The sequence below is a fragment of the Manacus vitellinus genome, unplaced genomic scaffold, assembly GCF_001715985.3.
Source record: "Manacus vitellinus isolate BGI_N305 unplaced genomic scaffold, ASM171598v3 scaffold_31_pilon, whole genome shotgun sequence".
Taxonomy (NCBI): Eukaryota; Metazoa; Chordata; class Aves; order Passeriformes; family Pipridae; genus Manacus; species Manacus vitellinus.
In genome coordinates, this window is record NW_021940379.1 from 1,389,219 (window position 1) to 1,405,453 (window position 16,235).

At 55.8% G+C, this 16,235-nt stretch overlaps 1 protein-coding gene across 1 annotated transcript in view; it reads right to left on the minus strand.

Moving 5' to 3' along the window:
* Window positions 1–2,614, minus strand: part of SEZ6L (seizure related 6 homolog like) — a 32,315-nt gene extending 29,701 nt beyond the window's left edge. Inside the window, exons 1-2 of the mRNA XM_029961197.1 lie at window positions 2,548–2,614; window positions 1,637–1,735 (exon numbers count right to left, since the gene is read on the minus strand). Coding sequence (XP_029817057.1) covers window positions 1,637–1,735; window positions 2,548–2,614 — 166 coding nt within the window. The remainder of the gene's footprint in view (window positions 1–1,636; window positions 1,736–2,547) is intronic.
* Between the last annotated feature and the right edge of the window lie 13,621 nt (window positions 2,615–16,235).

A 16,235-nucleotide genomic window follows, 5' to 3' on the forward strand; every position in this document is an offset into this window, starting at 1 on the left:
GTGGAGGAACTAAATTTAATTTTTTTTTTTAAAGAATGCATGAGGAAGAGAGATTATTGGGGAAATTTTCTTGGGGGAAAATTCTGGCACAAACTGCAATACCTCAGCGGAGGCTGGGGACTGAGTCTTGGATAAAAATAAAGCAGGAGGCGGCAGCACCTTCCCGATGACATTCGCTTCCATTCATCTCCCGCTGCCGCCAGCGTGCACAGGCATTAGGAGTTACGTTTTCCTTCACTATTTCTCAAATATATTTATGCTGGGAGATGTTTGTGGAGGTACATCGTGTGCCTGGGGCAGAGGATTAATTCCAAACTGTCACCTCGCTTTTTGATGGGTTTGTAAATTCTGCTGTTGATTTGCACTCACAGTAAATTGATAAAATCCTCTTTCCAAAAACCTAATTCACCATTTAGAGCTCACCAGGGTTTTATACCTCATTGGCTCACATATTTATGTAAATATAGTGTCCAGCAGCAGTTTAAAAACTGCTGCATGGATAATATGGATGCATGATAAGGAGTGGAGGGAAACATGTTGTCTGGTGGGGGCTGTGTACCCTGGAAAGGAGCTTTTCCTTGTCTTGGGACCCCAAATTTTGGGGTGGCTTTGCAGTGGGTGGCTGCTTTGGAAAGTGTTGCCCCAGGATCTTTCCCCTTTGCCCCAGAGCGGATTAACCCCAACAGTGTTGGGAATGGTCTGAAGTCTCTAAGGATGTTCTCAGGACATTGGACATGTCCACGAGGACATTGCTAAACTGTGTCTGCAGAGCTCCTGCGGTGGGAGGGGATGTGCTGGTGTACTGGGTGCACTGGGAGCTCTTAGGGCTCATGCCAGAGTGGTCTGTCAATTTAGGGACTTTGTGTCTTTGCAAATGGAAGTTCAGGACTGTCAGGAGTAGCCTGTTTTTTTACTGAAATTGCACTCAAATCAGCATCAGGAGATGCAGTGCCTGTTTCTGCAGATCACTGTGCAGCCCCATCATCATGGAAGAGATGCAGGGTGGCAGAGGGGACATCAGAAGTGATGTCCTCAGTATTGTCCCCCAGCCACCACTCTACCCGAGATGAAGCATCTCATCCACAGAATGTTGCCATGCTCCATTAATCCACCCTAAAAAGTCAGATGGAGATTCTCTCTTGAATTTTAAATATTTTCAGCCATTCTGACTAGCTCTGAAATTGCCCTGAATTGACCAGTTTCCAGAACATTCCCTCACTCCCCCTGTTACTCCTGTGCCTGCCTGCCCACTCCTGCCCTCTGTGCCAGGTCCCCGCAGTGGTGCCCTTGATCATGGGCTGGAGGACGTCACCAAATGTCCCTTGGCAGCCCCAGGGACCAGGTTTGCTGTCCCTTCCCTGGGGTCACCCTGCAGAGCTGCCCTCCCAAGGACACTCCTGGCCCCTCAGCTCCTGGTTTTGGCACATCACACACCGCTGTGCAAGACAGCGAGACATGAGAATCCTTCTTGCCGAGCAGATGACGCTGCTCCGGGATCCACCCCACAGTTATCCCTTCTGTCGTGCTTCAGGTTTTGGATGCCTTTGCATTTGGCACCAAATTTCCTTCCCAGACTAAAGCTTTGCACTTGGAATCGTGCCTTCGGAGCCGGGCTGAGTGGCCAGGCTGCTCATACGATCCCTCCTCTCTGCCAGAAGCTTGGATTTCACTCCCGTGAAGTCTCCTCGCACCTTCCTGCCGCAGCCATCTGTCCTGGGGTGCTTTGCCCTCACCCCTAGGAAGGAACAAAGAGCCAAACCCCTGGGGGCAGTCTGCCAGGCTTTCTGGGGGTTAAACACCTATTGCAGGAATGGGATCCTGGGGTTGGAAAAAGGGAGATCGGTCTGGATAACTCTGTGCTTAACCTTGCAGACCTGGGAATCCGGGCAGAGCCTCCTCACTTTGTGTCAGGAAAGCGCCAGGCTCAGCCAGCGCTCAGGGTTGGTCAGCTGCTCTCCTGGCCTCTTCCCAGGGAAAGGAAAAGGAGGAAAAGGAATAAAAAAAGAGATGGTTGAGTCGGGGCTGTGCTCTGGGAGCATGCCAGCCGCAGCTGCACCACCAGCAGGAGCTCCAGCAAGCAAAAAGAGGGAACAGAAGGGAAAGCAGCTCCTCAGCACCTCAGAAACACCGTCCCTCCCGAGCAAAGGTTGGGAACAGCACTATGTCCATGTACCCACAGCCCTGAGCCCCCTGGCACCATGGGACAGAGCAATGCAGCAGAGGATCCCCATTCCAGGGGGCTGTCACTCCCCTCTGCACCCCTGTGGCTGGATTTGCATGCCCCTGTTCACTCCCCATGGGCTCTGGCTGCAGCCAGGACGAGGACACTCATCTGGATCCCTGAGTTACAGCTCAGTGCAGCTCCCACAGCTGTGACAGCGTGACACTAAATCCCAGCAGCACGCTTCAAAGGGCTTGTTATCCTACATCCATGTCATCTAAGGAGGACACGGGGCCAGGAATAATATCTTCTCAAAAGCAGTGGTGGAGCTCCCTGCGAGCTGAGCCCCACTTCTACAGCTCCTGGAAGTTCCTTCCTGACATCACCTGGATTTTGGGGGTCCAGGGGCTGCCAGGGGGCCCAGAACTGTGCCAGGACCCAGGCACTGGCCATGGCTGCTCAAGCATCCCCCGGGCATAGGGATCCAAGCCAAGGCTTGCATTTGGGTATGAGCCAATGCCATGGGCTCTAATGGAAATCCACAACATGTAACTCTCCAGTATGGAAAATGAGTCTCCCTTGCTCCCAGCTTTCCCCCTTCAGTCCCAGGCTCCAGTTAGCTCCTCCAGCTGCCCAGCTCCATGGATCACCTCTGATTTTGGAAATCCTTACGGATGAAGTCTGAAACACAACAGAGCTAAGTGAAAAGGGGGTCGCTGCAAGCATTGGAAGTTCATTTATTTCCCTTCTTCACCTTCCCAGTGGTGCAGGTGACCCTGCAGGTGTTCTGGATTGGCACTGGAGGGATGCTGGGTGCCCACCAAAGCTGCTCCACCCTCACACAGGAGACAGTCCTGGGGTTCCTTCCATGGGAGACAGTTCTTCATGAATTTCCCAGTGTGGGTCCTTCCCACAGGCTGCAGTCCTCCAGGAACTGCTCCACTATGGATCCCTGCCACAGGGTCACTCCTTCAGGAATAGGCTGCTCCAGCGTGGGTCTCCCAGGGTATCACAAGTCCTGCCAGCAAACCTGCTCCAGCATGGGCTTCCCATGGGGTCCCTGCTCCGGTATAGGGTCCTCCATGGGCTGCAGGTGGATCTCTCCTGCCCTGTGGACCCCCACTGGCTGCAGGGGCAGAGCTGCCTCACCATGGGCTGCACCACGGGCACCTGCAGCACCTCCTCGTCCTCCTCCTTCACTGACCTTGGTATCCACAGGGCTCTTTCTCTCACATATTCTCACTCCTCTCTGTGGCTGCTGTTTCCGTTTTGCAGGTATTTTTATCCATGGATAGAGCAGGATGTGGATAGAGCAGGATGCGGATAGAACGGGACCAGCCCCATGGGACAGAGCGAGAACATCCTTAACAACTTGTCTGTTAACAAGCTGTGAAAGGAGACAGACAGCCAGGAGCTGGCGGCCTGTCCCTGGAATGAAGGACACCTTCCTTCCCTGAGCACCTCAGTGGGAATGACTCCAGCTGCAAAATCTTTCTCTCTCCCTTCTCCCGGCTCGTGCAGGCTGAGTTACCTGACACTGCATTGGACCTGGGGCTGCAGCGAGAGCTGCTGAGGCACCTGCACCATGTGGACCTGCTCCCTGCATCCCATCAATCCAGCATTGCTCATGTGTGCATCAGCAGAAAAAGTGATCCTGTGAAGCAGGTCCTTTTGGGAAGGGCTCTGGAAAGTGCAGAATAGAGCTACGAGCAGCAGCTGAAGGGCAGCAACCCCAGTCAGAGATGCCAAACCCTCTCTCCCCTTGGACAACCCCTCCGAGCCTTCCCCCACTCTGTTCTTTGCCCCCTGTTTTGGGGGGCACCAGCTGGGGGGTGGGGTGTCCCCATCCCCTCTGCCAGGGCTGGCACCAGCTGCACCCCAAGGTTTCTCCTGGCTTTGAGCCCCTGTGCTGCCTCACGAAGGGGCATGGCTGGGTACTGCCCATGGCCCCCACACTCCACACTGATGTGGTTCATCCTGGTGCTCACCCCACTCAAGCCCTGATGGGGTCAGGAGGCTGAGTGCTGTTGAGGTGCCAGTGTCCCCCTACACATCCAGTGGGTGACCCCCCACAGAGCTGTGGGTCCCTGGGGCCAGAGCAGGGACGGACACATCCCCATCTTACAGAGCGCCCTGTGCCTGGCAAACCAAGTGGTTAAAGCTACAAAACTCTCAGCACTGAATTCAGCAATTTCATACCCCTGACAAGAGTGTAAATCCATCCTGATGGACTGGAAAATTGGAAAGCCAGTGCTCACGCAGTGTTTCCTATAGACATCTCTGAGCTCCTGAAAGATGCACTCGGTGGCAGGCCCCAGTTCCAGCCGTGTCGCCCTCGTCATGCTAATTAAAATAGAGCCTGTGTTTTGTAACAGGATTTCCTTGGAGTGTATTTTACTGATCAGTAACCGCTTTCAACTATTTGAAAAATAAAATCGCATCAAGTAAATAACTTTTGGATTGTCACAGAAGGTTAGTCTGTTTTGAGTTTTTTTGTGCCCAAAGCCCGCTGGAAGCAGCTGCACTCATCGCAGTGACAGAGGATGGAAAATACACGGATTTCTGAGGCTGCTTGTAGTCCAAATCAAAAGCTGCATCTTATTTAATCATACAAAGCTCATTTCATTAAAAAAAACAACTGTTTGTACAGAATGGGATAACAAAGCACCCCAGTGCTTGGCACTGAGCATGGAACATCCCTGCCTGCTGGCAGGATGGGCCATACTCACACCTACTGACTTTGATGCCCACGTTACCTGCCCAGCAATGCCCTGACACCCCTCTGCCTCATCTGTGAAGTACTATCCATTAGCTTCCAAACCCAGCACAATCTGACTTCTGAGGGCTGGATCACACACTAATTTGTTCTTCACTTCCCTTTTCACAGGGTTTGCGTTTCCAAGACCTCTGCCTGGCATTCTGGATGCCAAGGGAGCACACTCAGCTGTGTGCAGCCTGCCTTCTCAGCCCCAAATCCTGGTACAGATCCCTCAAGGACAAAGTTTAAAATGTACAGAAGGAAATGTCTGTGACACTGTGACATCCAGAAAACTATACTTAAAATGGCATCTTTGTATATTCATAATGGCAAGAAATACGGGAGAAGCAGATGGCTAAGAGAGACTAATTTCATTTGCTCCTAGTCCAGGCTCTCCCTGTCCTTTCTGCCAAGGAGGAGAGAAGGAAGAGGAGCTATTTGCCATGGCCTCTGATAGCTCTCCATCAGACAATCCCCATTCCCGATGTCTCCGGCCGCAGAGCCCGCGGGCAGCCTGGCCCTGTGCCGTTTTCTCGTTGCTCGGGGTGCTGCCGCGAGAGCTCACCGTGCACTTGTTGCAGCCCTTGCCGAGTTCACGCTCAGTTTTTCTTCCTGCTGGACCCACCTGATTCTCTGGAAACAGCCTCCCGTGGTGCTGCGCTCACCACACGGCCAAAGGAATCTCTGTGCCTTGCTGCTGCACTGTGACAGCCAGCCTGGGGGTGCCCAAACCCCTCGGAGAAGGGAGGGCACAGATCACGAGGCTACAGAGGAGCCCAAAGCTCAGCACCCCTGGCTGCGTTTCTGCTCCCGGCACCGCAGCCTCGGGAAGGGTTTACTGGTCTCGTCACAGCCTCTAGTGGACACCCTAAACGGGGTATATTTAGAAATCCTAGATCTCCCAGGGGTCTGACTGTGCCCCTGCCATGCCCAGTGACCAGACTTTGCCAGGGGTCGGTCCCAGCCCGAGACTGCATGGGCAGCACAGGCAGCATTGCCCTCTCTGCCCACAGCTGCCCACACGCCCCATGTTTGCCCTCTGCATCATTTCACGGTGCTAAACAAATACCCCCGCTGGTGACCGTGCTCCCTGCACGCCACTGCTCCCTGCACGCCGCTGCCCGGAGCCTCCTGGCACAAGTCCCTGCGGAGAGACGTGCCTGTCTTGCCTGTTCCGCTCTGTGCCGGTGGGTGGGTGCGAGCGGATGCCGAGAGGAGAGGAGAGGCTTTCACACCTCCTCTCTGGTGATCTAAATGGCTTCACCAGTGCAGAGCACCAAAAGCCACCAGCCGAGCACCCGATGGGTGCAAGTCATGTGAAACTGGTTGTTTCTTGAAAGCGTGAACTGAAAGAGCAGCAGATGGAGCACAGCAATCTGACTCTGCAGGGTCTGATCCTGTTCCCCCCCCAAGTTGGAGAACAGCATGGTTTGCTGGTCTGGGCCCTAACTGTGTCCCTCTCCACACAGATCAACAACCCTCCCAGGCATGGGCAGAGCTGCCACATCACCGCTGGCTCCAGGCTGTGTAGGCAGGAGTTGAGCTTTTACAGCAATAATTCACCAAACCTTGTAAAGGGTCAACAATTTATCAGCTCTCTCTCTGCCAAGGAAAGAGGAGTTCGGCACACTGTGTTCTCCTATCCTTAGATTTATGGCAGATCGTGCCAAATCCTGTTCCCAGGGAGCTGGGCTTCCTGCTGATGCTCCCAATGGGACTGGGGCAACCCTTCTGCCTCCAGTACATGAGGCAGTGTGGGAGCTGTGAGCCCCACACTGGGCCTGTGCTTGATGGATTTGCTTCCCAGCTCCTCCAGACCCCCCCAGGGGGCTCAGGGACCATCACTGCACTCACAACCCACCAGCAGCTTGGACCAGAGTGTCAGTGTAGCCAGAGGAGCATGCCTCTCTGTGCCCCCATGCTGGAACAGGATGCCAGGACTGGCAGGGACTTTGATTCCTCCACACATACATGCATGTCCATATGCAGAACACAAATCCATGCAGGTGAGAGAGAAATGCCATCCTCTATGCTCATTTCTGTCTTGCTGCCCAGAAAGGATGGATTCTGTAATACAATCCCTGTCTAGAGAGCTGAGTTTAAGGCCAAAAAGTCAAAGTCATTCAATGCAATCTGAACATGAGAACAGGGACCGAAGAGGGTAGGCAGCATTGCACAACATTCCTGACACCTGGAGCTGGTCGTCCCTGCTATAAACCCCCCATCAGCCCTGGAGGGCAGCCTCGGGCCCCGCACACACTGCAGCACTGGCAGACACCAGCCTCTCCCGTTCTCCCACTGAACAATCCGCCCTGGTAGCCCCATCCGGACACACACTCAAGCCCAGCTGCCTCATCCCAGCACCCCACCAGTGCCGAGGGACTGGATACAGGCACCACTTTTGTCATGTTTAAGCCCCACGCGAGTTTGTGATGACTTTGCCAAGTCACCCGCGAGCACGTCCCAGAGCCTATTCTTAGGTCTGTCATCGCGGCGGTCTGCCAACGCGGGGGTGGGAGCGGGAGCGGGTCTGCGTGGAAACGTGACACACGCGGAATGAACATGCAGCCCCTGGATAAACACACCCCCTCACGGCCACCCCCTGCAAGCCCGAGACGGTGGGACAGGAACACCGGCGGGGACTTGGCAGTGAGGGCTGGAGGGACCCCGGGGGCTGGGGACACACAGAGGACTGCGGACACATCGGGCTTGCCTCCCTGTGGGAGATAGGTGGAGGGTCCGTCACGGCTCCCGGGAGGCCGCGGCCCCTTTAGCCCTCGGTTCCCCGTTAGAACGCGGTTCCCGGAGCGGCCCCGCTCGGCCCGGGCGGTGGAGCGTCCGCCCGGCGGTGCTGAGCTCCGCGTCCCGCCGGGCCCGCGCCCGCTTGCCGCTCCGCTGCCGCTGCGCTTCCCCCGCAAGTGCCAGAAGTTTCACCCCGGCTCCGAGGAGCAGCAGAAAGTAGGGGTTCGCGGTCGGAGGATGCCCACGGCCAGTTCCAGCAGACCCTCCCGTCCGACTCCCCGCTCCCCGTCCCTGATCCCCCCGCCCGTTGGCGGTGCCACTCCCCGGAGCCGGGAGGCGCTGAGGCCCGGGGGCCCCGCATCCCCGACATCCCTCCGCCCCGCCCGCCGCCGCTTACTGGGTCGCGGTCGCCGCGGGACTGTGTCGAGCGCAGTCAGAGTCGAGCATTGCAGAGGGCCCGCGGATGGGCCCCGGCTCCTGCGGCGGCCGCGCGGAGCCCGCGCCCGGGGCGGCTGGGCGAGCCGACGTCGAGCGCAGCGAGCCGAGGCTGAACGGAGCGGGCCGGCGGTCGATCCGAAGACCGAGCGGAGCCGCGCGCGCCGAGCGGGGCCGGCCGGGGCGGGGAGCGGGCGCTGCCGCCGAAGCGGAGCCGGCCAAGACTTTGGGGGGCGCTGGGCGCGGCGGAGGCGACCGGGAGCGAGCGGCAGCGGAGAGGAGCGGGCGGAGCGCGCGGCGGAGGGAGGGCGCCGGCGGCCGCCCCGGCCGTCCGTCGCAGTGCGAGCTCGCATCCGGCCCGCCCGCAGCCCCCCCGGCCGCTCGGCCCCAGCCACCACCGAGCCCGCTGTGCTTCCCGGGGACAGTTCCCCTTCGGCATCCTCGGTCACACGGTTCCCCGCGTGGCTTCTGCATGCCCCCCGGCTCCCCCTGGTTCCAAGAGCCCCAGTACCCCCCTAACCTGGGCAGTGCTCCCTACTGCAGGCCCCCGCTCAACCTGTGCCCAGTCTTTTGTATGGTCTCACTGTCCCTTGTCCCCAAGCCCCCCATAGCATCTCAAGCCCCTCTCAGCATCCCAACTCTGCTCAGCACCCAAAACTCCCCTCAGCACCCAGAGCTCCTCTCACCTCCCTCCTCAAGGCAAGACTTACCCCCATTCCCTGCCCTCTGGCTCCCAAAAAGCAGACTGTGAGTAGGGCAGTGGTGCTATGGGAAGGCTGATACAGGCCCTATGGCCCCCTTGGGGGGGACACACTGAGGTCTGGTCCTGCTGTTAGTGCCAGCCAAGGCTGGCTTGGAGAGAGTTGCACCTGCCTGGCCTCAGTGGGGCAGGGGCTCTAGGTATACAAGAGCTCACAGTTTGTGGGTGTTGCTCGGGGTCCCCTGTAATGTGGAACTGGCACTGTGGCTGTGGGTGAGCACTGGAATGTCCCCAGTCCTGTGGCAAAAGAAACAGTACACAGTCAGTCCCTGCTCAGCACCTGGCCCTGGAGCTCCACAACCTCCTTGCCTACGAGGGGACCGTGGGCTTGACCATGGGGCCCTCTGCCCAGTCTGGTCCTGCATGTCCTCCTACCCAGGCCACCAGCAGCTGCTGTGAGCCCAGGGCTCCCAGCAGGCCCCTCCTGAGCCCATCAGGGGACATGGTGTAATTACACTGACTTTGATAAGAACAGGAACGGAGGTTTCGTTCTCTTGAAATCCCAAATCCTGCCCTGAAATGTTTACTGTAAACCACCTCCCAGTGAGAGCTGCCTGGTCCTCCCGGCCTCTACGCCTGTCAAGTCAGATAGCCAGGACAATGTCACAAAGCACGACACGAGTGTCAAACAGCACGAGACAGAGCGCAGTCTCTCCCCCAAACAGCCACTTTGTTGATGCTGCCATCTGAGAAGTCCCTGCTACCTTTGGGAGAGCAATTACACTGATCCCGTTACCTCAGCAACAACCATCACACACTGGTGTCACTACCAATGCCACCACGCAGAACACATCAAGTCAAGGAACTGTCCAAACACGGAGACTGATCCTGCTGCCGTTTTCCCTTCTGGGCTTTGCTGAGCTCCTTCCTCCACTGACACTGCTGGGAGTGGAGGCAGTGGCCTGGGGATGCTGGGGAGCAGGCAGAGGGTCATTTGCATTCCCCGTGTCACTCCGAGCCAGAGCCAGCTGGGAGCAGTTGGGCAGCAGGCGCGAGAAGGACAAAATGAGGAAGAGAGAGAAATCACTGAGAGGTGCAGCGTGTTATTTAACACTGTCATTTTCATATCCAAGTGGGACTCGCCTGCTCAGAGGTTTAATTTGGTTGAACAAAGCTATCTGTGGCAGAGCGAGAGCAGCCTGCTCTGCTCCCCCTCCACTCCAGCCCCGCTTCTCTCCCAACCTGACATTATTAAAGATAAAAGTTGTCTATCATTTAGCAGTTCTCCTTGAGTGATTTTTATTGTGCTCATCTGCATTGTAGTAAACTCCTAAGATAGTCAGATAACAACAGCAGTGCCATGGAAACAGGCAGGAAAAGAGACCAAACGCTGTATTTGTGATGCAGAAATGCCCACGAAGTGGCAAAAGTTGTTAGTGTTGGAGAGGGAATGGTGAGGCTTGAGCCTCAGCTCCTCAGCCAGGTTTAGGGAGTGCAGAGAGGCCCAGCTCCCACAACACAGCACTTTGTGACTCCAAGGCATCACATTTGAGGAAAGGAACCCTTTGCTGGGAGTGGTGCTGCTTAGTGAGCCCAGGGGGGTCTCACAGCAGTACTGGGGTCCCCTTGTCCCTCCAACCCTTTGCTGCAGATTTGAGTGAGCTGAAAGGCAGGAGTGCATGTGGGGAGACGGGCTGGGATGAACTGCAGGGTACACCATGGGATGCACTCCCCAGAGCTGGTGTGGTTGGAATAATTTCCCTCTCACAGCCACCACTGAGGCCTAATGGCCTGTGAAATTTCAACCTGAGAAACAGCGGTGATGTGTGCGGCGGGAGAGCCAGCAGCCTCAGTGCTCCCGGGGTCACTGTGCTCCTGCTGCTCCTGGAAATACCAGGACCCTCCTGTCTGCAGGTGGGACCTGTCATCCTGAACCCTCTTCAGCTGGACCAGCCCTTCCAGCGTTGTGTCTGGCTGTGCAGCACCGTGAAGCACCAAGCACCACTGCCCATCGGTGAGCGTGCAGCTCGGCTCCATACTGGGAGTGGTGCTGACAAGAGCGGGTGAGACGTGGCCTCTCAAGCTCCTTCAGCAGCACTCAGGGCTGGACATGTTTGCAAGGTCAGAGACCTGAGGTATTCCAAGGAAATAAGAGAAATATCTCCTGAGGCCACTTTATGGGCATTACTCTAATTAGTGCCGTGTTCATCGGCCGTTACCTCAGACCTTTGATTAACAGTGAAGAAAATCAATAACTGCTCTAAAATTTCAGATAAGTTTCGCAGCTAATTTTAATTTCACATTTTAATCTTGTATTAATGTCAATCTTAATTACCATAATTAAGTCAGATGTGACTTAGCAAGAGCAGCTTGAAGATAAGACATTAAAGGCAGACGGTGCCTTTCTGGTGAGCAGGCGAGTGCTGCTCACAACGGTTTGGGTTGTGGCTGGTGTCTGTGAGCCAGGAGATCCCTCAGGGAGCACAAGGCACCTGCTTTCCTATCCCTCTTAGTGTCCTCAGTCTTGCCTCGTTCTATGCCTGGGGTCTGACCCCTGCACTGCCAGTCCGACCCTGAAACCTTTCATTTCTGCTTTGCCCCTGTTCCAGGTGCCTGAGCCTCCAACCACCTCACACCACTGCTCCTCAGCACTCAGGAGTGCAGGGAGGTGACAGCCCCACTGAGCTGGCCCTGTCTGCGCTCCACTTGTCATGGCTGCTGAGATCCATGAGATCCAAACTGCCCGGAAAATCAATCTCTCATTTATTTTCGTGATGGTGATGCAGCAGCCCGGTGCTGCTGCGTTTGCTCTGCAGTTGTGCCTATTGATCGCCGCCCACTCTCAGCTCCCTGCACTCGTGGGGCAGGAGCAGCACTGCCAGGGGCTCTGTCCAACCTGGGCATCACCTCTGGAGCCCTCGGACACATCCGACTTGTGGGAAGCATCCCACATCCTGCATCCCACATCCTGACCCTGCATCCCCACAGCTTCTGCCCCCCACAGCAGAGCAGGAGAGTCCCGGGGGGAGATGGGGACAGAGGTGTTGGAAGGACAGACCCCACCAGGGTACATCCACGACTCGTGGTTCCAGACCCAAAATATGCTGGGGATCCTGTTGAGGATCACAGGATGGTACAGCTGTTCTGTGGGGGTCCCGTGAGGGCACACAGGGCAGATATGGGGTGCCAGGCTTCTGACCCCAAAAGCCCTCTGTGCACATAGGGGACCAGCCTCCTCCCTGCAGCTTTCTTGGGAAGCTTTCAGCCCTCCTCCACAGTGCCCGGGGGGGCTTCAATGGCAGAAGGAAGTGGAAAAATAACCTCAGCTTTAGACTTGGAAGCTGAGGTCTCCCATAGTGCAGCTGAAAGGAGCCATCCCCAGGCTCCACTGGCTGAGGGCATCACTGGTGAGTGGCAATATTGTCCCAGGGCAGAAAAGGCCTTTGTTCTTTTGAGATGGCAGAGCCACTCCAGCCTTTGGCTTTGGGAGCTGGCTGCCTCCCTGCTCTGCCTTCCAAACACGGTGCTGAATGGAGGGTTTGAGCCAGAGGACAGGCTGGGATCCAGCCCCTTTGAGCAAGTGCCGGCAGGCACAGCTGGGGGCCCGCTCAGGAGGGAAGTCCTTGTTCCTTGTCAACAGAAGAAGACTTTGCATGGCTCAGAAATAGGCTCCCTATTGCCCACTGGGGTTTGGAGGGGACTGAGGGAAACAAACCTGCTGAAGGGATGGCAGGCAGTGGCGTCCCTGTGGAGCGGGAGGGAAGGGACCCGTGGGCAGCCTGCCTGGGGTGCTGGGTGGCCTGGCCCCCGCACTGCCCTTGACCAAGCACCTGGTCAGGGCTGTGACCCCCAGCATCACCTCTGCACTCCATCAATGTCCCTCAGTGATGCAATGTCCCTGTGTGGGCCATTGGCCACAGCACAGCTTCGCAGAGTCCCTGTGTCACATCCCAGGGAGCCATCCCATCACAGAACAAAGGCTTTCACCCCGCAGTAGGGATGAAGCCTGCAAGCACCTACCTGAGCCCGTGACACCTTAATTCCCCAGCCATAAATCAGGACATTGTTTTATCCTCTATGCATAATTCATAATTCAGAGCTTAATTAACTAAAGCTCCTCGTGGCAGTGCCCGGAGAGGCTCCCACCAGCTCCAGGCACTGCAGCTCTTCCATCTGCTCCGATCCATGGCTACTGGGCTCTTTCCCAAGGCAACAGTGCTGCTCTGGTTGCCATATCCATATCTCACTGTTGTGCTGTGCTGTGCTGTCCAACATCTTTTAAAGACTTTTTAATTGTGATTTTCAGTTTTTTGCTCAGGCAGGATTTGCATCAGGCAAAGCCGGTGGGAGCAGCCAAAGCTGAGCTTCATGGTCGAGCTACACAGCCCCCATAGACTGACCATCCCCACAACACCTGGAGAAATCTGCCTTCCACACAGTGCTGGCTGCTGGAAAATACCTGCTCTGGGGAGATTTTCCTACCTTGTCCTCCATTCTCTGCATCCTTTGCAGAATTGGTATTTCTGCCAGGACGCTGCTGGCGTTTACTCATCGCATCCCAAATACAAATTGCAGGAGAAGTTACTCTGCACCCAACACTGATACAAAAAATGGCATTCGTAAATCCAGGAGTGCACAGATCTGTTGTCCTCTTTGGCAATTTTCCTTGAGGAATAACAGGGAGTTTTTATGAAGCGAGGTAGAGTGCAGCATGACTATAGTGCTATCCCACTGCCTCTGGAAAAAGGGATTTCTTTGCATTAATCTACACTTACTATAACCTACTAATTGTCTCCAGAAAGATGTCCTGACTTTCTCACTCACACCAATGTCTCCCCATGTGTTTTAGGGTCCCCTGACCCACGCAGGAGGGCACAGCACCAGTGCTCAGCACCCCAAGCTGGGCAGGAACACCTGGGGGGAAGACTGGGACAGGATAGGATGACCTGAGTGCAGCCTGCAGACCTTGGCCCTCAGCACCAACCGTAGGTAAATATTTTTCATCCATCTGGCCCCAGTAATTTCCCCATGGGAATCATAAAAGCAGTCTCGAAGGAGCTGATGCAATCAGCATCCCTTGGTGATGCTGATTGGGAATAATCCCTGAGATGCTGGTGAGACTGGAGCACCAATGATGGGTGGGAAGGGGAAGGAACAGGGAAATAAGGGAAAAGAAGGAAAGCACAGATTACAACTGGCACCAGTAACCATGGCATTGTGAAATCCAGATTTTGTCCAACAGCTGACTGTGATCTTTGAGGAGATGATGCATTTGATGGAGGGAGGTATCTGATCACTGTCGTAGGTTGTTGTGATGTATTTGATGTGGCATCAGGCACCATTCTCACAGAATCAGCGTGATGCTGTATCAGTGCAGCACATCTTAAGTGGGCTGTGAACTGGCTCATTGACAGATCTCGGAGAACAGACAGATGAGGAGGAATCATCTTCACAAGGAAGAATTATTAATGAGTCTGTTCAGCTCTGGCACTCAGCACTGTGACAGCTTCACGTTGTCATGGTCTGCAGGTAAATACCAAATCCCTGGTGGTTGCTGTACAAGCAGGAGATCAGGGCTGGTTAACAGGAGCAGGGACGTGCAGCCACATGGCACAACCCAGATCACAGCGCAAGTGAATTATTAAACCAGATGCAGTCTAGCCACTCAGATTAACTCATTTCTGTGCCAAGAAACAGAGGGACTTGGGGGTCCCAGAGACTGGAATATCCCTCAGCAGCAGCTAAAGCAGTTGGCATCACTCAGGTCACAGAAACCTCCTGCAGCTGGAGCAGGGAGTGGTGCTTTGTTTCCCCATGGCACTGCAGAGGCAGTGGCAGCCCCACAGAGCACACTCCTGATGGGGTCTGTGGCTTGACCAGCAAAGCCATGGGCCAGCAGCATCATACCTGCTCCTCCGTTGCTTTGGGCATCATCCAGAGACCAACACCCATGAACTGGGTGACACAAGGAGCAGGACAGTGGCACTAACTCCTTCTGTGCCTTTCTGGGGAGGTGGTAGCCCCAGTGCTCTGGGGCTGGTTTTCTCTGCAGAGGATGGTTGATCTCTTTGTGGGGGGAAAAGGGATTTGTACTAAAGCTCTTTGCATGAAAAAATAAAATCCATACTGTGCTGCTTTGCTCTGCCCCGGCTCCCAAGCTGTGATGTTTCATTGATTAGCTTGTAAGAGCTTGGAGCAGAGCCCATGCTTTGCTGGGAGCATTTCCGCAGCTCCCGCAGGTGGAAAGCCATTAACCGCCTTCAGCCTCTTCTCTCCACCTCCAGCCTCGTCCCTCCACCTCTCGAGTGCCTTTGGGTGGACGCTCTGTACTTGTTTTAAGAGAAAAGGCCCTAAAACACACAGTCGCCACATGAGGCTGGGGCACTCCCACTCTGCCTTGGCCTGGGGGCTGGGGGAGTCCCAGGCACAGAGTCACCACTGGGGCAGAGCCACTGCCCAACCTGCAGCACTGTGAGCTCACATGGATACAGGAATATTTATTCCCAGACATTTTAGCAAAATAACAGCATTTCACTTGTGCAGAGCAATTATGGAGGCTTGCTCAAAGATCCTGCTGCTGTGTGTGTCAGTGTGATGAGGGGCTGGTAATAAAGCTCCCGGCACTCAATAAGTGCTGCCATATAAATGCCTCCTCTGGAATAACAGCGCTTTGGCTCCCAGCACCTGCTCACATCCTGCGGACAGGGATTTGTGGAGATGGAAGGTCTGGTGTTGGGTCCTGGTGCTTCATACAGCTGGTTATGGGATCCAGTGGCTCTTCCTGGCCCCAGGCCCCCCGACCTCCCTGTCTGCGGAGGAGCAGCACCTGGGGGACTCCACAGGGATCCAGGCACGACTCGGAGCTGCGGAAGGGAAACTGGGGGGGGAGGAGGAGGAGGAGCCAGGCTGGAAGCCACTTGTGTGGGGCCCTGGCAGGGCTTCAGCATCGCAGCGTGTGCGTGTGCGTTCGCACGGTGGGAGATGTAGCGCAAGCTGCCATGAGATTAGCAAATGCACTGCAAACACGAGCCATCCGGGAGGGAATCGCTCTCCAACCAACGTGGCCCTCCATGCCTGCTCTGGTGGGCAGTGCTGCCTGTTCCCCGTGCCTTGCCTGCAGGCAGGCAGGGGCTTTTGGTGGGTGTTTGTGCAGGGATGTCTCTGGCTGAGAGCACCCGGCACTGTTCCCGGCAGCTCCAGCAGGTCTCAAGCAGCACCTGTGCCTCTCTGAAAGGACCTGACTCTCCATGGCACAGGGTCAGAGATGGCAGCCCTGGCCCTGCCCAGGTGCTGGCCCTGCAGAAGCCGTTTCCAGTTGTAACTAATTACTGTGCAAGGAAACTGAGCTGCTGCGTGTTGGCTGCATGACATGAGTGTGTTCCATGGCAGCTCAGCTCCCTGTGGCCCCGGGGAGGTGCCCTTGGCCCTGTCCTGTCACT